This window comes from Asterias amurensis, chromosome 13, assembly GCF_032118995.1.
Source record: "Asterias amurensis chromosome 13, ASM3211899v1".
NCBI classification, from domain to species: Eukaryota; Metazoa; Echinodermata; class Asteroidea; order Forcipulatida; family Asteriidae; genus Asterias; species Asterias amurensis.
Genome location: NC_092660.1, coordinates 13,829,616 through 13,855,459, shown reverse-complemented (window position 1 = coordinate 13,855,459; position 25,844 = coordinate 13,829,616). Strand labels below are relative to the sequence as shown.

Here is a 25,844-nt window from a genome sequence, read left to right as displayed (position 1 = left end):
AACAATTTACAAAAAAAATCTTTAGGCAATTACTATGGGATGGGTTTTAAAGAAAGTTTTGTTATCATGAGGGACCTCTGTTTTGTATAGGGTGAAGCAGGAGGTAATAACATATTAACATCCCGCACACATGACGCACGCCATCAGTGGCATTCAGTGTTTCTAGTATTTTAAAACCTTGAGGTTGGGAGCTTAATTTTTTTTATCTATAATTATGAAAAAATTATGTACAAATATCAAAATTATAATTAACAAACAGATCATAAACAAGTTTATGAAATTCCAGTAGAAAATTCACTCAAGTGGTTGTTAAAAGAAACACTTCCAGTTCAGTAAATATTTCAGCTTCAACCCTTGCAGTCTTCAGTAGATTTTGCCCCATGAAGCCCTGTACAGTAGTTTGTTTATTTCCAAGCAATTTCAATCATTGATTGGGTTGATTACAATTGCCTTGTTCGCTTCTGTCAGAGTTTCATGTACACACACAAGCCTCTAGAGAGTCTCCCTTTAACACAAAATCCACAGGATGCCATAAATAGATGTGAAAGTGATTGGAGTGATTGGCCTTAAGCATCTTGATCAAGCTGCCGCCATTTCTTGTCTCGATCCCTGTGTGCGTTAATAATAATGATAACGTGATTGTTATTATAGTCGGTTGGAGATCTGACTATTTTGCCCCTCTAGGTTCTTTTTGGTAATACATTAAGTTGAAACGAAAAAAGACTGAATGGTAATGAAAGCCCCCCCCCCCTTTTAGTTTTAATCGCCTTTAGGTTTTATCTTTCTGTTTTAATAACTTTTGTCGTTTTTAGCACTTTAACTACTGTCATGTATTTCAATTTATTGAATACCAACCTAAATAAGTAGAAAATTACTAGCCCTTGTTGTCAGGCACATTTATCTCGCCATCTTCCATCATTATTATTTTCTTCCCCTCTCTTCTGCTACGACGTGATGCAGAACGACTCAAAACAACAAGACCGGGTCACATTACAGCGAGAGCAAAATGTGTTTTTGAAAATGAATTTCGATATTCGCCCACACGGCCTCCCGATGGCGGATTGTTGAAACCATACATCTCTCTCAGGTATAACCGTTCATGCATTCATTAGATTATAATGCTTTTCTTCTCGACGATGAGATTAACAACGACATCATCATCTTCAAAACAGGTGATAGCATCAACATTTCATATGATTATTCTGTATGACAAGAAACTTAAAGGAACTTTAACTAAATTTAGGCCTTTTTGTTTCAATATTTTCTGATGAAAAAAAGGCCGAATCATCCATCTTTGCTGCAGCCTCTTTTGACTATACTCAAGGGTACATGTACATAAACCTCAGTTTTTTTTATTTTAGATCATTCCATATTCTCCTCGGAATGTCTTCACAGTGTGCAGCCTACTACTTGAAAACAACATGGGGGAAAAACACAAATTTAACACTTACAGCTAACAATTGTATTTTACTTATATATTGATATACTTTCATAATTTGTTCATCTACTAAACAAAATGAGTGTATTTTGTGTATTGTGACATGCCTGAATGAAGTATTTGTGATGTGTCTTAATTAAGTACTTTTAGCGTAGCTTTGCAAAAATTTCAATTTTCAAAGGCAAGTTTTTAAATTTGAAACTGTTTTTATGAAAAAAAAATTGTTTTTTAAGTTGCTATATTAAAAAAGAAAACTAACTTTCCTAGTACTCAGCATTTCTAATGAGGGGTTTACTAAAGACGAGTAAGATGTTGTAAAGACCAACAGAAGGGCGTAGACCGGTCAAATAAAAAAAATTGTATTTTGGCATGTATTCTTATTCTAGTTAGGATATATTTTTGTTACGCTTAGCTACTTTTTCTGCTCTATGAAACCAGACCCTGATCATAACTGAACCTGACCTTCAAGCTTTTCTATACTATTGATTGAATACATCATGCCTCTCTCATGAAGCATGCGATATGATCAGGCATTAGCGTTCCGCCACACCGATATCTCTACATAACTTGCTTGAATGAATCAAAATGGCATTTGGAGCTTCTCTCCTTGTTAATTCAATAGAAACAGTTGTGCCCCATGTGTGACTCGAGCAGTGAGCTTGGATGTATATTTGGCACCTGGCACTCTGGGATTCGCCCCACGGTGTCCCTCGGACTCGGCGTGAAATCATTAAAGCAAACCACAATTGGAAAAGACCCTTGAATTCATTTTCTTTCCATATCAATTTAATCGGCTTGTACCTCCAGGAGAGTTATGGTAAGTAAAAAAATAAATAAATAAACAAGAGGAATGTAGAAATGACAGGCTTAAAAAAGTGTTATGTGTATATCAAAAAAAAAGGGGGGTGCTAATTTAAAAATCATTTAATAACGTAGTTAGAATCATCATCTTGTAGATTTTGTCAATGATGGGCAATGTCTTTAAATTGCCTGTATAGTTTCAAAATAATAAACCCCTTTCATTGGCCGTCATCTTTGGTGACAAAGAATCACAACTTACATTCGTGTATTGCACACAACTCTCAGCCAATGATAGGACTTCGAACATTGGCAGAAAATCCAGAGGGATTATTTGTCCACACAGGAAGAATAATCCATAATTGGAATACACAATCTGAGAGACCCTACTGTCAGTAATGCTTCTCAGATTCAAATTTTTGGGGATAAATACCGATGTTTTTCCAAAACCATACTTAAAAGTGAAGTAATTCTCAAAATGCTTTACAACTTAAAGCTGCCTAACGAAATATGTTTTATTGCTGAACACCAACTCTAGAATGAGTCCCTAAAGTAACCCAACACATTCCAAAATCTTAAACGTATGCATGGGAACTGTACCCAATCAAACAAACAAACTCCAACAGGCCTTTTTTGTTTGATTTTGATGGAGTGTGTAATGGAGTGTGTATACACTTGGCATCACACATGAAATCACAAAGTACCCAATGTAACATAATCAAACAACAATATCTTCACACCATTTTATACAAATTAGGGTTTAGGGTTTAGGTTTAAGGTTTTTAAATAACAAATAAAGTGTACAAATACTTTTTGAAAATACCTAAATTTCAATGGTAGAGTCTTTTATGCATTGTTCATTACAAAGTAAATATTATGTAAGCCAATGGCAAGAAAACAAGGCCACTCCCCACTAAATATACATCATTATATTCATGGGGAGCCCGCTCTTTCTCACACTCTGGCCCATCACTATGGAACGAACTCCCCCCTAAACTCCGACAACTCACTACATATTCCAGCTTCAAAACCCATTTGAAAACTTATTTGTGTGCTTGACTATATTCTTCGCTATCTGGCTTCGGCATCTCTCCTGCGCCAGGAGTGTCTTTTAGACAGACATGGCGCATTATAAATTGCCACTATTATTATTATTATTATTATTATTATTATTATTATTATTATTAAACAATCAAGGAAAGGGCAATGCCACCCATGTACATTTCATAATAGATGTTAAATTTGCATTGGGGATATATAATAAAGAATAATCATTTTGGTTTTACCCATATACCGATGTGTGTTAGCAATGTGTATTCAGTACTTTCCTGAGCTCTGTGAAGAAAACAAAAACGGAAAAAACACAGGCATATCACTCAGGTAGGGGTTTGAACCAACGACCTTTGCAATTCTAGAGCAGTGTCATAGACCTTTTCGCAAATACTGGGGCGCGCGCGTAAAGCTTGGAATTAGGTGCATTGTGGTCTAGCTGGTTACAAATTTGATTCATATATATCCCACAATGCACCTCATTCAACAGTCTGCGCTTGCGCATTGGTATTTGCGATAAGGTCTATACCAACTAGACTACCGAGATTGCCCCGTAGCTAGAAGCCGTTCGAATCCTATGTTTTAGCAGTGGGTACTGCAAAAGATTTAATAGATGTTAAGCTTGCATCAGGGATAAGTTCACACACACAATCCCACACAATCAAACACCCAATCCTAACTTCATTGTACTTAATTGAAAACAAAATTAAAAACAAAATTAAACACTTTTTCCCTGTTTGAATCTGTAGGGATAGGGATTGTTTAGGGGTTTACGAAACATATACCTTCCCTTTAAATGGAAGGAATATAACATGGCCACACATGGTCTAAACTAAAACACTATCAGCTTGTACACACAATCATCTTGCTCACTTTATTATTATTACTGTCTAATCAGCCACCCATAGTTTCACCAAAGGCTCTAAGACATATTGAGACCAAGCAAGATAAGAAGACAATTTTCCCTCCTCTAAAGTTACAAAGTCTGATGAGCAAAAAGTACATGTGAGCTCCTCTGATGATTCCACAAAGCAGCTTATGGCTGGGAGGAGAGACTAGGATTATAGGAAAAGGAAGTTGCATTACCGAGACAGATGTGATGCTCGCCAAAAACATGAGTATCAATTAATCCGCATCTTCTACTTATAGACCTTGACCGTATGTAGGAATGGACATCGTCTGCTCTTTAAAGGCAGTGGACGCTATTGGTAATTACTTAAAATAATTGTTAACAAGCAATGGAGAGCTGTTGATGTATAAAACATTGTGAGAAACTGCTCCCTCTGGAGTAACATAGCTTTCGAGAAAGAAGTAATTGTCCACGTATTTAATTTGGAGACCTCAGAATTAGATTTTGAGGTCCTAAAATCAAGCATCTGCAAGCACACAACTTCGTGTGACAAGGGTGTTTATTCATCCGTTATGATCTCGCAACTTTGCCAACCAATTGAGTATGAATTTTCACAGGTTTGTTGTTTTGTGCATTTGTTGAGATACACCAAGTGAGAAGACTGGTCTTTGACAATTACCAAAGGAATCCAGTGGCTTTTAAATAAACATCTCTAAACTACCAAACATGTCCAGAGATACCTCCATTGTCTTGAATGATTGCTTCTCATCATGTGTTTAAAGCATTGGACACCTTCAGTAATTGTCAGAGAACAGTATTCTCACTTGGTGAATCCCACTGGAATCCCAACATATATATGCATAAATTTACAAACTTGTGAAAATTTGGACCTAGTTGGTCATCGAAGTCATCAAGAAAAAACACCCTTGATGCACAAATTTGTGTGCTTTCAAATGCCTAATAAAAGGCTTCGGCTCACTCATATATTATAAGGCTTCGGCCTGAAGTCTTTCAATATTTTAGTGAGAAATTACCTCTTTCCCAAAAACTACCTTACTTCAGAGGGAGCTGTTTCTCAAAATGTTTTATACTATCAACAGCTCTCCATTGCTTATTACCAAGTAAGTTTTCATGCTAACAGTTATTTTGAGTACCTATCCAGTGCCTTTATACCACTGATCAACTTCACCAATAGTTATTTTTAGGTTGAGCAAAGTCTCCCTATTTTGTCAATATCTTTGATCATGGGGTGAAATGTTTTTGGTGGATGTTTGAATGCTCCTTTCAATTCGGCCAGAGACACAGTTAGTACCATTAAATGTAGGTGGATTTGACGTTTGTGATGAAAACACTGAGACAGTTTTAGCCGTCTTCCCCAACAAGCAGACAATGTATTCAGCAGAACCTTTCTCAGGTGTGTTTCATGGAATCTTTCTTGATAATTTTGCCTATAAATCAGTATTTTCAATATCAAACGATGACCCTACCTTTAACTATGAATAAAAGTAGATGGACAGGTCTTTAATCATTGCTAGAAATCTCCAATTCAAATCAAAACTCGCCATCGCTTACTTTATTTTTGTTCTCCTTCTACATGAAGAAATAAGCTTGGGGTGCTACTAAATAAACTGGCTGAGTAGCTTGGCAGAGATTACTTATCGTTTGATAGGGGGAAAAAAACACTGAAATAATATGCAATCCTCAGCATTTGCCAGTTATCCAATGTACAATAAATGGTGTATATGTTTCAAATCGAATATCAAATCACTGATAATTCTCTTGCAATTTTGAAGACCAAATGGGTCAAAATTTTCACAGATTTTTTATTTAATGCATAATAGTGGGATAACACCAAGTGAGATTAATGGTCTTTGACAATTACCGAACGTGTCCAGTGCCTTTAAAGAAGCGAAGAAGAAAAAAGAAATTCACCACAATTTCCTTAAAGGGTCTATGTACTTTTTGTAGGACAAAAAACACAATGTCCACAGAATTACACTAAACTTACACAGTTTGAAGATAATGATAGTAGAATGCTTCCCTGAAAATATTACTTGCTGAGAAGCTGTAGTTTTTGAGAAAAGAGTAAAGCAATGTCATGAAAATAATTTTCAATCACTGAGACGAAAATTATTTTAGCACGTAAAAACGTATTTTCATGACATTGTTTTACTCATTTCTCAAAAACTACAGCACCTCAGCAACTAATATTTTAAGGTATGCTTTCTACTATCATATCTTCAAACAGTGTAAGTTTAATGTAAATCGGTGGACATTGTGTTTTGTGTTAATAAAAGTACCCAAATCCTTTAAGACAACATTAATGTATGAGCATGTCATTTACATCGGGAAACATTTCCTTCAGCGTTCCTCAGGATTCTCTCATTGATGATGAGGTTGCCAGGGGCAATCATCAGATTTACAGAAAGCTGATCAATCAAAATACCTCAAATCCCTTCAGTCAATGGCCTCCTGTTTTGTGAAATTCCAGAAATACACTTGTTATGCTTATTGCCTGTCTGGTTGAGCTGCGAGTGTAAATCGCTGATCAATTCCTCAATCAGTGGTTACTTAAAGGAAAACTATACCATTGCTTTTGGAAACTGTTTGATTGTTTATCGGGCATGATATTTTGGTCCTTATAAACTTATGTTGGTCAGCCTTTTTCATCACCTCAACTTTTTCCAGGACTAATGAACTAATGTGTACTTTTGTTTTTTAATTTGTCAACCTTACTTTTAACTCATCTTTTAAAAAAAAACATTTTTCTAGAAAAACAATTATATAATTAGAAGGCCATCTATTTATTTACAGATAAATATTTAATAGATGTTAAATTTGCATCAGGATCAAGAATACTAATTTTGTTTTTACCCTTACATTGATGTGTGTCAGTACTATATTACTTTCCCCGAGTTCTGTGAACAAATCACAGGCATATTACTCAGGTGGGAGTAATATGAACTGGGGATAGCTAGTTTGGAGAGGTCTGTTTACAAGAATTGCTTTTAAGTTGAGGTCCTTCACTTCACAGAATGCAAATGTATTTTTTTTTTTTTCAAAGACAAGGGTACTTTAAACTTCTGTTCAGATTTGACATTCAAGTTTAATTAGAAATAACAGGATTAAAAATGCTAATGCACCGGCCGCTACAATCAAAATAATTTATAAAGTTTCCCCAAGCCTCTATATTTCCTGGCTACGTCATTTGGGACCGACAGTTAACAATCAAATTAACAAGACGTCTTGACCTTGGTATTTCTGAAGGCATTAAGCCATGATTAATTCATAAAGAAACAAGTTTGACATCATAAAAACAAATCATGCACACTGATTTGCCCGTGTGCATACAACGAGACTGCACTGAACCAAATGTTATCAAGTTTGGAGCTTAGGTGAGATTTGTGGTACACCATGTCAAAATCTGTCTTTTGAGTAGAGTGATGATGGTTCTGAAAGATAACCCCTGAAAAGAGTCGCGCATACACCACATCTCTAGACAAGCATGTAACAAACTCCAACCAGCTAATTAAAAAAGAGCTCAGTTTCCTTTGTAAGAAATAGTTCGCTTAATTGACTACACTCCAAGGAGGCATTAGATGGGGCATTGGGGGGGGAGAGACAATCACCTGCGAAGATTTGTTACGAGAATAAAATGGAGCACTTGGCATTGAACTGGGACACACATTGCCAGGTGAAATGGGCTCCATAAACTTGCTACGCTATCATTACTGGCCTAGGGGCACTTTTTTTGGTTTGGTTTGATGGGATGTCTGCATATTGGCGGAAAAAGAACAAAAATCCAAACCTGAGTGCCTCTCAATGAGTGTGTTATTTAGTAACAAACATCGCCGAGCACGGAGTCAATGATTTTCCAGCAAACAACGAATCTAGAATCAGTTTCACGATACTAAAATAACATCAGGTGATATTTCTTTGGAAAACATCTACAAAGTAAGAAAGCATTTCTGAGTAATATCCCTGTGATTTTTTTCCCACAGAACTCAGGAAAGTACTGAGTACCGAGTATACAGTGCTTACACATTGGTTAATATGGATAAAACCAAAATTAATAAGAAAGCATTTGTTAGCTGATAAATACAACGCAAAATCCTTAAAACATATTAAGCTTCAAAGATATATGGTTAAGTTTCTGTTCATAAAATTTATTGTTATATTTTAATGGCTGTGGCTGGGATTTTATTAACATTTCTGCTGTGAGACGGTTTGATAAACCCATTCAGAGCCCCCCTTTGCCTCCTTTTGTAGGGCCTCAGAACGGGAAAACATATAGAAGGCGACGGTTAGTACATGACTGAGAGGCGCTGCTGCATCACCTCGATCGAGTCTACCCAATGAACCTGGGCAAAAGCGCCAGACTGCTGGAATTAAAATACAGCACTGGGGTCTGCATATTACCCCGCGCGTACACGGTGTATATGCTCGCTGACACACTTCAGACCATGCCAGTGTCTTGAAGATTGAAACAAGAGGGAACATAAGATTGGGTTTCACTTGCACACGGAACTGCATGCACCTGCCTATATTGGTGCTCTGATGGTTAAAAAAAAACACGATTGCTTATGGTCTGCTTTATACAGGAATCCGAGGTACTTCTTCTCAACCACCCTAAATGTATTTTGTGAAAGTAAATACCGGTTGGCAGATTATTGCATTCTCCTTGTGGTATTGGCGAGTTGTGGTTCCAGTGGCAGGCTTATAATTGGCATTATCCATCTTGATTAAGGAAAAGGAAATTAATTCGTTGCCAGAATAAAACAAAAAAGCAAGAATGGAAGAAAAAAAACTAATTTCAGTTGATGTTGTTTACTACTGGTGAGAAATGAATGCCCTTAGCAAAATGAATATGCAATGTGTTTTTTTAATTTGTCTACGATATTGTTTACATGAAAAACAGCCTGTTTGTTATCACAAACAGCTAGCTGAATTCATTTGATTATTTCAACCTTTTGGAATATCAATTACTTTCAATTGCATGATCGCAGAAAAATAGATTGATAAAAGCACTTACATGATTCTAAGAACTATCTTTGAACTTACATTAATTTCTTATTGACATTTGGGAAAGGTATTTTTTTTCATATTGTTATCAATGAAATAATGCAATATTAGAGCTGCCAACATCTGCTTCTTGCAATCAGGGATATTTCATACAACGAGCAGCAAGACACTAAGAATAGCATCCACCTTGCAAGTAATAAGTTTTCACAATCAGGGAGGCTGTCAAATTTGTTCATCGGCAGAACATGCAAAGATTGGTGAATTTTCAGTGAACTTTCAGCAGAATCGGGGAGAGTTGTCAGCTCTGAGATGTCTGCTCATTCATTTGTTTCCCTTGAAACTCGAATACTGTCAACTGCTATGAGTATTGTTATTAATAATAATACACACAACGTCTTGTGGGGAAAACCAATCAAGGCATGTAGGCATTTTGTAAATGCCATATGTGCTTCCCACTCAAACCTGATTAATAGCAAGTCACATCTTCTAGTTATTATTACTCTTACTTTATTATTTCTGGCATGAAAAACAAGGATGGCTCATAAGTGAGCATAATCACTGTATACCTCGCAAGCCATCGCAAGCCAGAGGAGGAAACCTGGAAACAAGTGCTTGCTGTGTGAACCAGAAACACAGGGTTAGTCCCAATTCTTCCATGCGTTCTTGGTTCTTTTTTTTACACTACCAATCCTAGTACACCGGACCCCTCGTTTGACGTCCCATCTGAAGGACAAGGCAATGAAGGATGTGGCTCAAAGACATAAATGCCACGATGGACTGGGACTCGAACCCACACTATGCTCAGAAATATCAGAGCCTTAAGTTCGGTGCTCTTCACCACTTGCCCAAGATGCATTCTTAAAACCCATTTGATGTTTGGTGAACAAAATGCAACTTCAAAGACAGTGAGACTTTGAACAAATGTTGATGGTATAGCTGATTGAAAAACTGTGGAAGATCGGCAGGAACTTGTGGCATATGACAAAAAGCTGCTGTAATCCAATAATTCTTCACAGACTAAGATCAATTTAAGACACAGTCATTTATCAAAATATGACAGTGGTTCCAACTTCAAGTTCATATCGCAGTAAGATTTCAGATTAAATATAAATAGTTAAATTTGAATTTTCAATTCAATTAAATTTTGGTTTGTTTTTAATAAAAGTTAAAGACTAAAGGAATTTGGTTTACAACTTGGTAATAACCACATGTGTTTTAATAAATTTGAAATGTTTTAACTAGCACTGAGGGGTTACAAACCTGAGCGTAACTAGACAACTTTTTGCAAGAGATGATCAACTATTTTGAGTTGCTGTTATTTATTCACTGTCATCTGGGCAATATCAATGGGAACGTGCTGCTCAGGAATAGAAGAATATATACTTATTATACATTTTATGCTACCTGCGGCACAAGTTAATTTATTGGGGGTTCTTATGACTTGCCTGTCCGCAATTGATGACTTAGAAATACAATGCTGAGGCCAACAGAGCAGTTAATTATGTGCTAGTCTGTATGGATATTGACACACGCAGATGGATAAATTGTCCAGCTTTTCAACTTTTGATTTTTTTTTTCGATTTTTTTTTCTTGGGGGATAGTTATCTATAAAAGGCTCCAGGAAAAAAAGGCCAACCCAAAAAGGTGTATGAAAGGTGGAATCGTTGAGGTGAAAAAATACAAAGACCATACAAGCTTAATTAACAAACTTGAACAAGTTGCAACCATCTGAGGTGTAGATAATAATATTCAATAATTTTGATTGGAGAAATTTCTCAACTTTTTTACCACAGGTGAAAACATGAATTATATTATTGGATTAATTTTTAGGCTTAAACAAGGGTTTGAATATGGGAACAAATTATCGCCAAACATTATAAATTTCATAAGCACTATATCAAAGGTTTCATAATGAAGGTATTTCACCACAGATATTCTTACCCTTTACAGATATACCTCTCCTTGATTATATTTTCAAAACATGTGAAGGAATCGACTCCAGCAAATTATATTTTTTCAAAAGAAGTATTGATTTTTCTTGCGAATACTGCGATGTTCATTAGCAATTGATATGGGAGTACGGATCTGTCCTTAGCAGTCTTTTTCATCAATAAAAATATTCCCCCCTTGATGGTGAATAATTTTCAGCTCGGACTCTAATATGATCAGCATGTAACGTTACACTCCTTATTCACTGAAGAGAGAGAGAGAGACACACACACACACAGCCAGTGAGAGAAAGGCCCTAGCTTCGGCAGGTAACCGAAACGGAATTGATTATGGGATTGGATAAATTCTACCTTGTTCGGTGCCTATGGTTAAGTTTAGGGGGGGAAGGGATCGGTACAGACAAAAGCAAATACAGACGTCAATGGGCGGAGTATAGACATTTATCCATGCTGTCATAATTTTGATCAGATTCTCGGTGTCTATAGCAATAAAGGATGCTGATTCTGATCAGCCTAAAATGGGGGGTTAGACTATTTTGACCAGTGAGTTTAGATTTGGTTATGCATTGAATTGACTGAATGAAATACAAATTGAATATCAATATCATGGTATATTGGGGAATGGGAGATGTCTTTTAATTATTGGAGGTGGAATTAAGTTTGACATGAAAATGAGCAACGGGAAAATAAAATGAAAAGGTAGAGAACAATGTAAAGAAACTAAGCATATTTAGGAGTCCGGAAATAGATGAAGCGATGGAAGGAGAAGATAAATCAGACAGAATGAGAGCCCTAAATTACTTTCGAGTTGTAAGGCCTGATTCACTAAAAAGGTTCTTCATACAAAAACTTCTGCATAATGTCAAGGAAAAACATAAGAATTGTTTATACAATGGCTAAGTGAGATAATTCTGGGATTCCGATCTTGGAACTCATTCCAAAAATACCTTAAATGAGAGCTGGTAAGTTTCTGGGATCTATAATAATAGCTATTAAACTTTTTATTCTAAACTTTTGGGTAAAATTTGTGTCTTTTCTTTCATTATTCTCTTGCAATCTTGACGACCAACTGAGTCAAAAAAAATCACAGATTTGTATACACCAAGTGAGAACACTGGACAATTACCAAGCATTTAATTAGAATTGGGTAGAAGTGGAGAGAGAAAAAATTGGTCTGATTATGTGCTACAATGAGAAGATAAAAAAAGTAAGAAAAGAGGACTTCAGGTTGAAGATGAAGGGCAGAAGAGTTGGGTTCAGTTTAACGTCCGTCGATATATCGAAAATACTCAAAAACTCGATATTTTTTTGACATCGAAATCGCCGATGTCACTTTTATAATCATATCGTAATATCGGATTTTCGATATATCGAAAAATTTCGATGTTTTGAAAAATTCGATGTTCCTAAATGATATCGAAAATACCAAAAGAGTGTCCGATTATTTAAAAGAAATCTGTGTTTGAGTATTGGAAAAGCCGTCGTCGTTATGTAATTTCATAATTTCGAGTTGCTCTATTAAATAAAATACGTTTTACAACCAAGTATGTCTGCTTGTTCTTTGTGTTTTCGCCATCAGCCGCTGGCCCGTCGCAGAAGTTCACAACTCCGCGGCGAGCGCACGGTAAAACCTCACAAGAAACCACCGCTGGTTTGCAAAAATACCCCGCAAAAACTTCCCCGAATCAACAAGACATAACAAAACAAGGAAGAAAACAATCTTACGTTATACAGTAAAATAATCTTTCTATCAATCCAAGGTATCATAATGGCGTCATTTTGGTCAAATAAAGCCTACACGTTGTTGTTTTCGTAAACAAGCTTACGCTTCCGAGGAACTATATGCTTCGCAGACCACGCTGTCGGCGGCTATTGCGTGCGTACCAGCGAAGACTTTGCTGTTGTACGGTATAAGCGTGCACACCAGCGTGTGTGGTTATTGCAATTCGGGGGGAAAACCCGTTTGCCCAAGCATGCACAGACACGTGCAGTCTTTTTTCAAGGCGGTATCGCGTGATGCACTGCGTTATTTCGACAATAGAGGGCTTTCTCGCATTCAATTTTAATGCCTTTACTATAGACTGCTAAGTGCTACGAGCCTTTATTGGAGACTATGTGACTGCATCATGCTGCTTGCGTTGTATATTGTGAGCGCGGAGTGGTAGGTCTGTGTTTTGCGGGACTTTCTCGTGATTTTTTTGGATGATTATCTCAACCATTTTCAACCGTAAAAGTAGTGTAACATACCAGCGGACATTTATTATGTATCTAATAATATTGCCGTGAATTGTCGTTATTTTGAAGGGCATTAGACTCTCAGAAAGTTTAGTAACTAATTCATTTAGTGTTGACAAAGTTTGAAGCGCCGCGCTCCCCTAACACACTTCACTCTCCACAACAGCGGGCCTGTCGCACCAATTTTTTTTTCCACATCGTACCAAAGATCTCAACCCAAAGCCGCCCGCCCGCGCGCCCGTCGGACAACTTGATTGACACTTTTACGTCAGTGCATCGGCAACTGACACCTTAATGTCGGCAAGTCACGCAACTCACAAAGGCTCTGTGTCGTTTTGAGACGGTCAATCATGGCCAATCACGAATCGAGAATTGTGGTGAGCGTTCACCAATATTGGCCAAGCCAGCGGTAGCGGCGATCATACTTTGTTGTAAAACCAGAAATAATCGGGGCGCGGGACTACGCATATTGAAATTTTTGAATTACAAACAAGGTCGGGGCCCCCAAAAACAGGTTTAAATGTAACCCTATTAAACTGTCAGTCTACGGTATATATATTTCTACTCGCCATGAGTATACCAAGTGCTGTTTTTAGGCTTCATCTTGCGCGCGGGAAACACTCGATATATCGAGTATACTCGATATTAAATTTTCGATATATCGGTAATGGGAAAAAACCGATATCGACGGACGTTAGTTCAGTTAAGATGGAGCGATGATGTAACAAAAGGAGGCAGGAGGATTGAAGAAGACCAAAAACAAACATCAAGTCCTCCCAAGGTACATATGTACACTGAAACAAAAGATACTAATGCAGCGCGCCAATACATGTAGATTAGCAATTGAGATAGATCGAAAGGATGCTGTAGAGACAATAGGGCAAAAAGGAGTCCGAAATGAAGTCCAGGTGAAATGTCAAGACAAAATACCAAAAGGAAATAGATTAACAAAACAAGAGAGAAAGAATGGAGAGATGATGGAGGAGAATGGGGAAGTGAAGGTTTCAGGAAGAAGCAGCTGATAGAAAGAGAAAAAAATATTGAAAGGAGACGGGAATATGGAAAGATATGGAGGCATAATGAGAATTTGAAGGAAAGAAAATATGCAAAATAGGGGATTGGGTGAGAACAAATGTTTTGTCAGGAAGAGGGGTAGTCAGACAAATAGTTGGTTAACGTGAAAGAACACCTTTAGATTTGGAACCGTTTCGTTGTTTTAATCCAATTTAAATGTAGACTTATAAAACTCACATTTCATTTCAAAATGACAACGCAGGAAGAATAATCCATAATTGGAATACACAATCTAAAAGACACTAGCTTGTCAATAGCGCTTCTCCAGTTCAAAGTTTGGGGATAACAACTGAAAATATCTTTTTATAACCACATTACTTCAAAGTGGAATGATGATCTCAAATTACTTTATTCTATCGAAAGCTGAACCAAGTAACTTGTATTACCATTAATTTCAAGAGTAATTACAAAATGTATCTTCCCTTTAAGTCAGTACTCGCTCCTGTCTTGTACATAGTTAATTCCTAGTTATTAATTTATTATTTGCTTTTAGTTTATATTGTTTTTGTGTATAATTTAATACACTTTAGATTTGTTAAATTTCTATGTACTGTTTAATTCTCACAATTGGTTTTTTTTTTCAACAAGAGTATGGAATAAACGTTTATTGAATTGAATTGAATTGAATTGAATTGAATTGAATTGAATTGAATTGAATTGAATTGAATTGAATTGACTCTTGCTACAAAATATTTGTGTACAATCTATAACCATTGTTTGGATGATAAAAATTGATTTTGGAACACAAGTGGGCGTTTCTAATAAAAACTTGAGTCATTACAAAACACATGCGAAAAGAGAGTCTTTTTTTTCCAAGTAAAGTCTGACAACAACAACAAATTGCTCAGTGCATTTCCTGTTGATATAGGAGCTAAAGGATGTTTAGTTGTCACGGCTTATAATAGAATTACGTCAAACCTGTTACTACGACAACAATAGCAAATGCTAAAGGACACAATACTAAAGCAACGGTAACACACACACAAAGCTAAGAAATGCCTAGGAGTGGATTAAATATAATTCAATATCTGGTGTTCACAGATTTCCAAAGAGAGTTCGTATTTAGAAATGGCAGGAGTCTTCCGGATCAGCATTCATCGCGCTGCCATTAAGTGCTTTTCTCCACCCAGGAGTATAGACAGGGATCTGCTGGGGGCAGAGGTGTTCATTGAGTTTGATTAGCTGTTGCCAAGGCTATGAGCTTCTACCTCGCCATCGCTATGGACTACCCTCCCCATGGAGCTCAGACTACTGTTCGATTGTATCAGACTTATAACATAAGGAATACACACCTGGTCCACTCAATGTGACCATTGACCTTTTTAACAAAGACCCATAGGGTGGTCAACAGCAATCGTACAACAAAAAATAGAAGGGAAAAAAACCCCTGCAGAATTGATCGAATTAATCTGAGCATTAAAGGTTAACAAAATCTAATAATTGTGACACCCTCACAACATTTGTTAGGAATGAATATTAAGCTGTATGTTTAACCAGGTATTTTCAGCTGTATTGTCCTTGTTAAATATAGGCCAATGTTATGATGAACGATAATCCTTTTGTTACAATTCTAATACGGTTACAGTTGATTGTCCTTGTCTCTCTAAATATAGACGATAGCGAATTCTATGTATTTGTATTGACTGTTTCCACCAGTCAATGCAATGGAAGCAAAGTGACTTTGAATTTCCATTTGAAATTTTGTCAATATTCAAACAATGTTATACAATTTTAATTAGCTACGGTATTGTAATGCAGGTATTATCTTGGTATACCAAGTCCACTTCCCTGGTTAATTGTGCTCATGTTTGGTGAGCGTGCCGGCGGAAAGACAGTGTGGATATGAGAAACAACGGTGCAAAATAGCAAAACAAGAAAAGCGTGATTGGGTAGCGACATTGTAAAATGCAAAATAATAAAAAATAAATCTTGCTGGTAGTTTACAGGAGAGGCAAGTCAATAAAATGAGAGCCAGGAAAACAAACACTGACCATTGATGAAGGAGAATTTTGTGGAACGTATGGGAACGAGGTTAGGTAGATCTAGATTTAGACACAAAGTTTACTAATTGTAGAATTCACATTTAACTTTGTGTTTTCATGGTGGTTTTGAATTTTCCGCTGTAACTTATGAATTCGCTGCGCATTCGCGGCTGGGAATTCAGAGCTTGCACAGTTGTGTACATTGACGGTTTGTCACCCTGACTGCTCGGTATACCATACCCAACATACACAAAACTCTTGACGCCGACTGATCCACACATGCCACAGAAAATACATTCAATTCGAGTGTTAAATTATGAAAATAAAAAAATTGTAGAATGGGTAGTTTTGTTTTTTTAAGCTTCACAATTGTTTGAAAACTAGCCTGTTTATTAAAACAAGAAATTGAAAAATCTCAGGGGTAGAATAATGGTTCATTTTTCACATTTTTCACGCTTTGTGACACCCATGGTGACACTGTTTAGGGTTTTGACATTTTCGTTCACAGCAATTACTATACATTAATGCAGGGTATGGTGGTGCTGCCTGGCCATGTGCCTGGTGTTGTAAGGACGGATATGAGGGACAAAATGGTCTTGTTAAATATTTGTCAAATATTTGCAATTTTTTACACTCCAAAGACCTGACACATAATGTATAAATGTAATTGGTAAAATACTGGCCTACTTTTATGTAATTTAATCCATTCCTGTTTAGTGTAAAAATTAAGCACCCCTATTTTTTTAATGGTATGTTCACACACAATAAGGGAAACTAGAATTGCGCAATATCCTGGCCTCGAAGTTGTATTGGGCAACCTGTTGGTATAATTACATAAGAGACATGTGGTTGATGTAGCTGGTATGCCTTTACATAATGTGATACAAAAAAAGGACAAAGCAAATGGAGGCACAAAGGAAATAGTGGTCTTGGTGTCTGTTGTAACATAGAGCAAGGTCCTTGCTCTATGGTTGTAATGAATATAACATTAATATTGCTTCATATGAATAGCCTGTATTTTTACTATTGCATGCAATTGGCATCTGAACATATTTTTATGAAACTTGCACTAAAAGAATAAATTATTATTATTTTAAAAAAAATCAATTTTTTTTTTAATTTTGTTTTACAGGTATTACAAAAAAGTGCAATGACAAGCAAACAATCAGTGAAAAAAAAAAACAGTTAGAAACCATGGAGAAACAAGCCGACCAACAAAAAGGTAGCACCCCGAATGGATTTTTTAACAAATTCAATTTAGTTAGCAGGTTAATCTCTATCACTACGAATACAGGTAATCTGACAAAAATGTCTACAGTACAATGACAAAATCATTCTCTGGTGATAAACGAGGCGCAACAAAATCTGTTTTAATCGTGTCGAGATAATATCGATATCATCGTAACGTTTATCACAGCCCGCGAAAGTCCAGCTTAGCCTGTGACATTGAAACGTGGTTGCAAATCCACATCAGCGTACATGCAGAGATGTGATGGAGAGTGACTTAAAATCCACTGATACTGTAGCTCATTGAACCTGTAAAGAGTTTATTTGGAGATATATCATAGAAGGCTAAGTGGCAGATGGGACTGTGTTGACAGTGGGAAGAGCTGCATGGGAAGCTCTTAGGTTTTTACATGATACAGGGTTCAAAATTAACACTGGACCATAGGACCATACAAGGCTAGTGGATTTTTATGCGGGCCAGTAATACTCATGACCGGAAAAGACCAGTGGTCTCGTTTTTTTTTTTTTCAATCAGCCATTTGCGAGTTAGATTTGAATTATGTCTGATACATTACATTGACTTCCTTAGACACATTATGTACCAATTACATTTGAATTCCTCGTACTATGGAGACAGTTGATAATGATATGTCAAATGGTTCGGGGCAAGCCTTTGCATAGCAACCTCCAGAAGAGCAAACCCTGGTATACCCACTGTGCTTTACACATCCATTCAGAATTCATTGTCTCTTGCGTAACTAAATGCAAAACTTCCCCCCTAAATCATGTGACATAGCAACTTTCTTGAGAGTCTGAGGAATTCAAACTTAAGTGGTAACTTGTCATCAAGGAATGTCATTGTACCAGAGAATAATATTCGATCAAATCTAACACGAAAATGGCTTATTGCGTAATAATTGGCTACCTCACTGTGTAAAATATAATAGCTTAGTGAAAAAAAATAACTGACCAGACAGATAGAGATCTTTTAGTTCAAAGGGCAAAGTACACTTACACAATAAGACAAATGAGATAAACTTTATTGGTGTTTGTTCAGCCATGGAGCAATAATCAAGTTTGCTACATGCTCCATTTTGATTCTGGTCTTGGCAAATAAACTCTGGTCCAGTACACATTTTGAGCTACAAGCCATTCAGTCTTACAAGTGGAAATTTCCCCTAGTTCAAGCCAGAGCTTAAATTTGGGGAAGAAAGAGACAGTGCTGTCTCTTTCTTAAGTAGGCAAACATTTAATACTGGATTTTTTTATTTTTTGTTTGGCTCCTTCCAATGAATAACATTCAAGTGAATTTGGTGTTTTTATTCTTGTTTTGTCATCAGGAAATGAGAACAGATTTATTCCCAGTTGATGTCATGGAAAGCTTGAGAATAATTAAGTTGGTTTATTTTCAAGCTTTCAACGAAACAGTTATCAGGAAGATTGAAGTGGACTAAGGGTTGATGACAACTGTGTCCATTTAGTCTTAATTCAAGTGAAATCTATTCTCGGAAGAGACAGTGCATATGAGAAACGGAGTATTTGTTTATCATAAATGCTTCATCAGAGGACTGTAGGATGGGCACAGGGCTTGAAATTTATACGACCACAGGCTAGACGAAGGCTGTTATTTTAGAACCGGGTCTGCCTGTAAGTTAAGTGTTGGGCAAGCAAACTCATAATTAGCCCAGTGGTCTTGCATAATATCACCATTGAATAAACTACTATCTTTGTGACAAAATATACGGTAACCGTGAAAGTGATAATTTATCTTTCAATTCTCTTTTAGGAGTGTCGAAGTACACTTTGAATAAACACCATCATAATAGATCTTCTCTGAGTGCTTGTTGTGCTAATTATAAATGATTCTGGTATTGTAAAATCAATTCTTGTAACAAGTTTTTTAGCTACAACCCTTGTGGATTTCCCCCCAAAATTTGAGGACTGGTGGGCGTAGGTGGTAATGGAATTCTCTGGACAGTAAAAAGCAAGTTACCCGTTCAATAAAAGGAAGGGGACACAATTAAAGTACTTAAAAACAAAGCAAAAAAGAGTAGAGAGCCCTTCGTGTGAATGTCATATTAATTGGGGGGAAGGGGGCACTGATGAAAACCAAACTAAACACTAATTCTGTCAACTACACATAATGATTTCCCTATTGACTGTCCTCAAAACATTGTTCTTCAGACTGAGAACAATATAAAAATGTCAACATCACATACGAAGTGAGAGGAAAATTCTCACACATTTGATTCAAAAGGGGGGATGACTGAATGCAACACGGCATGTTCGTCACTGCCTGGTTGGATACCATCTCAAGAATTCTCTTACAGTTCATGGGAGTGAAATGGGAAATCAATGCTGTATAGCCCTTCAGTGCATCTGGCGCCAAACTTAACAAAAGAAAACAAATTATAAACCCAATGCTGTATTGATGGCTGTATTGACGGCGCATAGCTGGAGTAATCTGACCTGTTACTGGGAAGGTCTTTCCTGTGTTTGTTGTTTTAAGAGCTCTATAATAAAGACTTAAAATAACAACAATGAGAACTGGATATCATACTCCAAACAGAGGGTAAATACTATTTAAAAAAACATTAAAGTGGAGTTATAGAAAGAGCATTTCTTTGTCTTTTTAAGTAGTACAGCCTCTTCCCTAAGAATATAAATCATCAGCACTTTAGGATCAGCTGCACTCTTAAAAAAGAATTAATATGTTTGACCTCTCTTAACCCAAGCCAGACTTGAAATGAGAGGCCTAAAGACTTCTCATTTCAAGTCCCTTTGTTTGTGGACCCCTTCAAAGTTGGAGGGGTCCACAACAAAGGGTTTTTCCATGCGTTTCACCTCTCTGTGACCCTAGTTTCAACCACATACTGTGTGTAGCATTGAACATGTGGATTGGGTTTTCAGTTCCTATCTGATTATGTGGGGTTTCCATATAGTAGGGGTTTTTATAGGCCCATATCTTTCCTTCCTCCAAGCTAAACCTAAAACCACTTCAACATCTTCCCTACACATGTATCTTTAGGTCTATGGTATGGTTCACAGTACCAGGCATTTTTTAGGGTTCCTTAGGTTCATTACCACAAAGTTACAATAATTATAATAATATTGATAAAATAGCCACAGTAATAATAAACTATAAAACATCAACTGTAGACCCACCTCCATTCTTGCCCGGCACCACCATCTTCAGCCGGCGGGAATGTTGCGACCGACTCCATAGACTTTTCCTCTTTTTTAAAAGATCCCCGTTATTATTGGCAATGGTGATGCTCGTCGTGTTTGGAGATGAACTTGAAGGCACATCAGTGGTATTACAATACAGCTGGCAGCTACAGGTACATTCTCCAGTTCCAAGTTCTAACTCATTCAGAATATCGCCGGACGCCTTTTCCGTGGTGGATGCCTCTTCCTCCTTGTCCGGTATTTCCTTAGGGACGCCGGCATAGCTCCCGTTTTTGGCTTCATCCTCTTTGATGCTTTGCATACGTATCATAAGGAATGGTCACTTTTACAGTGTGTGGTAAACACACGTGTTTGGAGAGAGAGTGCACCGTGAGCAAAAGACGTTCCAATTGAACTGTAATCTCACTGCATCTGGATGAGCTCTGGCAATGACAATGTGCTACTTCAACTGAGCGCTGTGGACTGTACCATTCTCACACAGGGGGGATGTGTAAAGTCTGTGAGTGGAGGGGAAACTCAGTGTTTGTCAAACATGACTTGCATGCTGGAGCAGTGTGCAAGTGGTACTTGATGGCTTTTGCTTGCTTTTTGTATATGGCATGCACGTAGTTTAACAGTCTCTAGACGATCTCAAATATCAGCGGTAATTACTTGGGTGAAGAAGTTCAATACAATCGATATGTTAGTGAATAATCTTAGATTTATAGTATTCTTGCAGACTTTAAAAGCAGCCAATATTATTAAGGCATCCACACTGTGTGTAATTCAAAAGTCTCTAAATATTTGCTAGCTTGGGGGACCAAGGTAAATATTTTGAGCAGGACATTGACTGATGGCTATCAAGATGATCAAAACACCCGCCTTGTTAGTCGAAACTAAGTTTCACCACTTCACATAAGCACCAGGTTATGTTATTCATCTATATTTTCTATGGCAATTTTGTTGTTATATATTTGTAACATGTCTTTTCTATACATTGCTGATAAATTTAAACTTGAATGTGTTGTTTCATTTAAAGGCAGTGGACACTATTGGTAATTACTCAAAATAATTATTAGCATAAAACCGTACTTGGTGACGAGTAATGGGGAGAGATTGATGGTATAAAACATTGTGAGAAACAGCTCCCTCTGAAGTGACATAGTTTTTGAGAAAGAAGTAATTTTCCACGTATTTGATTTTGAGACCTCAGATTTAGAATTTGAGGTCTCGAAATCAACCATCTATAACGCACGCAACTTCATATGACAATGTGGGTTTTTGTCTTTTTTTATCTCGCAACTCTGACGACCAATTGAGCTCAAATTTTTTACAGGTTTGTTATTTTATGCATATGTTGAGATACACCAAGTGAGAAGACTGGTCTTTGACAATTACCAATAGTGTCTACTGTCTTTAAGCATGACGTTTTCATTTGATGGGCCCACAACATCACCAATTTGTTAATAACTACATGTACTTGTGGTTTTTAATCAAACATTTCCTGTAGCTGGACCCACAAAACCACTAATTAGTTAATAACTAATTGTGTTTGTAATCAAACATTTTGTTTTGTTGCACAGTCTATACTCTTAAAAAAAAATGCACAAGCTGTGAATACTTGACCCCTATGCTTTTAAAATCCTTTAGGGTCACCAAATGTATTTAAAAGAAAATAAAAAAAATAGCAAAAACAAAAAAATATTGATAAAGAACTGAACCCTATATGAAATGCATTTAAAAAATATTTTAAAAACCATAGCTTTTTGTTATTTGTAGTGCAAACAGTTTGTTTTCCTTATTGTTGGCAACAGCTACAACACAGTTCAGAACATATAGATTATTAATGGTCAAAAGACAGATTCAATCTACATTAGCTTAGGGTGTCATGGCCAGGTATTTTACAGTATCAAATTCAAGTTCTGGTGGTTAAGTCATCAGGGTGTGGGTTCGAATCCAGCAGGTCATGACACTTGTGTCCTTGAGCAAGATGCTTTACTATAATTGCTTCTCTTCACCCAGGGGTATAATTGGGTACCTGCCAGGGTAGAGGTATGAAAAAGCACCAGGCAGCTCTGGGGCTGTATATTCCACAGGGAGCTGAGAAAGGTTAAAGGAATGTTATTGGCCCAATGATCAGGGCACTAGTGTAAAGCACATTGCGATGTCATTGTGAAATGTGCTATATATAAGAACTAGTTATTATTTTTATTATTATTATTAGCTACATCAATTGTGCATCATTCTTTTTTCCAATGTGATCTATGCTATGTACAACTATTAACCTGTGATAATTTCATTGATAATTTAGTATCCATAAAACAACTTTTCTTCAAGTTTTTAAATAGATTTTCAATATTTTATTTTTCTTGCCTGATTAATTTAAATAGGGAAAACAGAAAATAAGATAATGCAGAAAAATATTCTGACAAATGATCATAGACTTAAATACTATGATTTTAAAACAGCAAAACATCTGATGAAATGTTTATATGCTATTGTCCTCTGTATTAAGCCGTCCATGTAGGTTTAAAGACCGTTTAGCAACGGTTTCTGAACAGCCAAACACTAAAATTTATATGTGAATATATGAATTCTTTAATCAAACTATATTTGTGAGTAATATTTTGAAATGAATGAATATAGCTTATGGTCAAATCATGAAAAAATCATCTGAATAGCGACCCATAGCTCTGAACTGACCTTCTTTGCACTATACAATGAGAACCCCTTACGGCAATTCTTGTCAATCAACGTCAATCACGAGGAAACTAAGGCAACAACTGATCGTCAGCGTGTTTTGCTCATCAAATATGCAAGACTCACGGTGGGTTAGAGTCTTCCTTATTAAAATGCAACACCATTTTCAATATAAAATAAAAACCATCGATGTGAATAAAACCATATGTTCATCTGAAAGAATGTCAGTAATTTGGCATATTTTGATGTCTCACAATTTAAAAAAAATGGTATTGTGTAGGTTGGCATATTTTATCAGCTGTTTAATACAATGTTATCTCAATATGTTAAGGCCTACCCCCCTCCCCCAACACACACACAAAATTGGCATGTATAATAGGTAATAATGTTTGCTTCATGGTACGTTCTATGATTTTCATGCATATCCCATGATGGAGAACAGTTAATTGTTGGTTTCACTTATCTTTATGTTCATCTGCAAGAATTTGAGGAATTTGGTTTATTTTAATGTTCTTACAATAAAAAGCTGGTAATGTGATGCCCATTTAATCGTGCATTTGAATACAATATGTTCTCTCAATATATTTACCCCCAAAATAATGGGGGGTTTTCATGGCAGCTATGTATCTTTTTCATGCATATCCCAAGATGGTCTTTTAGAGGAAGATTATTTAAATATAGTTTTTGATTGTCTTTAGAGTGTTGTTGAAAGCCTGCTGTATCTTGATTTGTTAAATGTGTAACGGAGCGGACTAGCTGCTCTCTCTTAGGACATACAGTTTGACACAATTACTGAGTTAATGTTAGCCATCAGGCTCGTTTATGCACCAGTAGTAGCCCCTTGAGCTTGCATGCTCTTGTGGCATCCTCAAACATCCTCAAAATTGCTATTTTTTTTACGATTTCTCTTTTCTCCCTACCCCTATTGATTCTCTTCTCTCTGTTTATACCTTTTATAGATTGTGAATGAAGATGTAAGAAGTTAATTCACCTGTAGATGAATCAACCTCATTCTGTAATTGTCAATTTGTTTGGAGAAAAAAAATGTGAAAACCACAGAGCAAAGTTTCAAAAGAAAATGGTTATAGGTTTCTTTTTCTCGGCACCCCTTTTGATTATCTTCTCTTTGTTAAAGGGTGTTGATACTATTTTAGTTGAAACCTTTTGTAGATCAAGTTTTTGCCTATGACATGAATCGCTCATCACTGTGAATTAAGATGTCTGTAAGATGTCTGGTGAAGTTTCAGCCTCATTAGTAGTCAAGTTTTGAGAGAGAACAAAAGTGAAAAATCACATAGCAATGTTTTCAGAAGAGTCTGTTGTACCTGCTAAAATAATTTTCGTCTCACTAAAATAAAAATTATCTTGTGAAACTATTTTACTTATTTCTCAGAAACTAAAGCACATCAGCAAGTAATTGTTGTTTAAAGGAAGCTTTCTACTATCATTATCTTTAAACCATGTAAGTTGAATGTAAATCTATGGACGTTTCTGTTTTTGTGTCGTTCAAAAAGTCTCCAAACCCTTTAAAACAAAAACAAAAAACCCTGGAATCATGTGCTTTTTGTGGGAATTGTGCGTGACTGATGGGCTAGGGATATGGATGAAGAAACTTCATCCTCTGGTGGCCCTATAATTATGTCATAAAAGTTGACAATTGATCGCATAATTGATGGTATGGCATTGCATTCATCTTTGGTTTGTTTGATTCAATCCATACTTTAGAGACACTGAACAACATTTACTACTTTTACAACCCTATCTGGGAACTCATTGCTTGGACTATTCAAAGTAGATTTATTTGACTGCAGTCTCGCGTGCTTCGTTACAGAAGGCCATCAGTCCTTCTCGGGATGTCACCCCCATTCATACTGTTAGTATTTATATGTATGCTACATTTTATATTGACCATAATTCATTATTCATAAATACCCCAGACAGTTACTCTACTCCTATTGGTGGAGAGCGCATCACGTGGGGTTGTTGAAATGGTTGATATGACCAGCTGGAGCAGTTTATAACCGGCTGGCTTCCGTGTGTCGGGTGCGCGCGCGCAAGATTATCAGGCGGAATGCGATTCACAGCTGTTAGGAACAGCACGTAATCTATTTCTAAGTGCGCGCGCAATCTATTTCTAAGTGCGTGCGCGTAATCTATTTCTAAGCACGCTCGTGTACACACAACCCACGCGCAACAGATTCTTCACAAAGTTTTAGAAAAAAATATTTCAAACCTTGAATTTTCAATTGTCAAAGTGTCTATAGTTGTATTTTTTAAACGCTTTTTAACAAAAGGGCATCTATGAATGGGAATAAAAGAGTAGTGACTCGTTCTTAAACGTCCATTTAAAA

At 36.6% G+C, this 25,844-nt stretch overlaps 1 protein-coding gene across 8 annotated transcripts in view; it reads right to left on the bottom strand.

Moving 5' to 3' along the window:
* LOC139945815 (solute carrier family 4 member 11-like) overlaps positions 1–25,844 on the bottom strand; it is a 122,106-nt gene that overhangs the window by 74,313 nt on the left and 21,949 nt on the right. Inside the window, exon 1 of one of the 8 annotated variants that reach the window (XM_071943269.1) lies at positions 20,791–21,224. The exons of the other annotated variants lie outside the window; for them this stretch is intronic. Within the exon in view, the coding sequence (XP_071799370.1) occupies positions 20,791–21,124 (334 nt within the window). The 5' untranslated portion in view covers positions 21,125–21,224. Of the gene's footprint in view, positions 1–20,790; positions 21,225–25,844 lie in introns of those variants that run through there. 8 annotated transcript variants of the gene reach the window in all.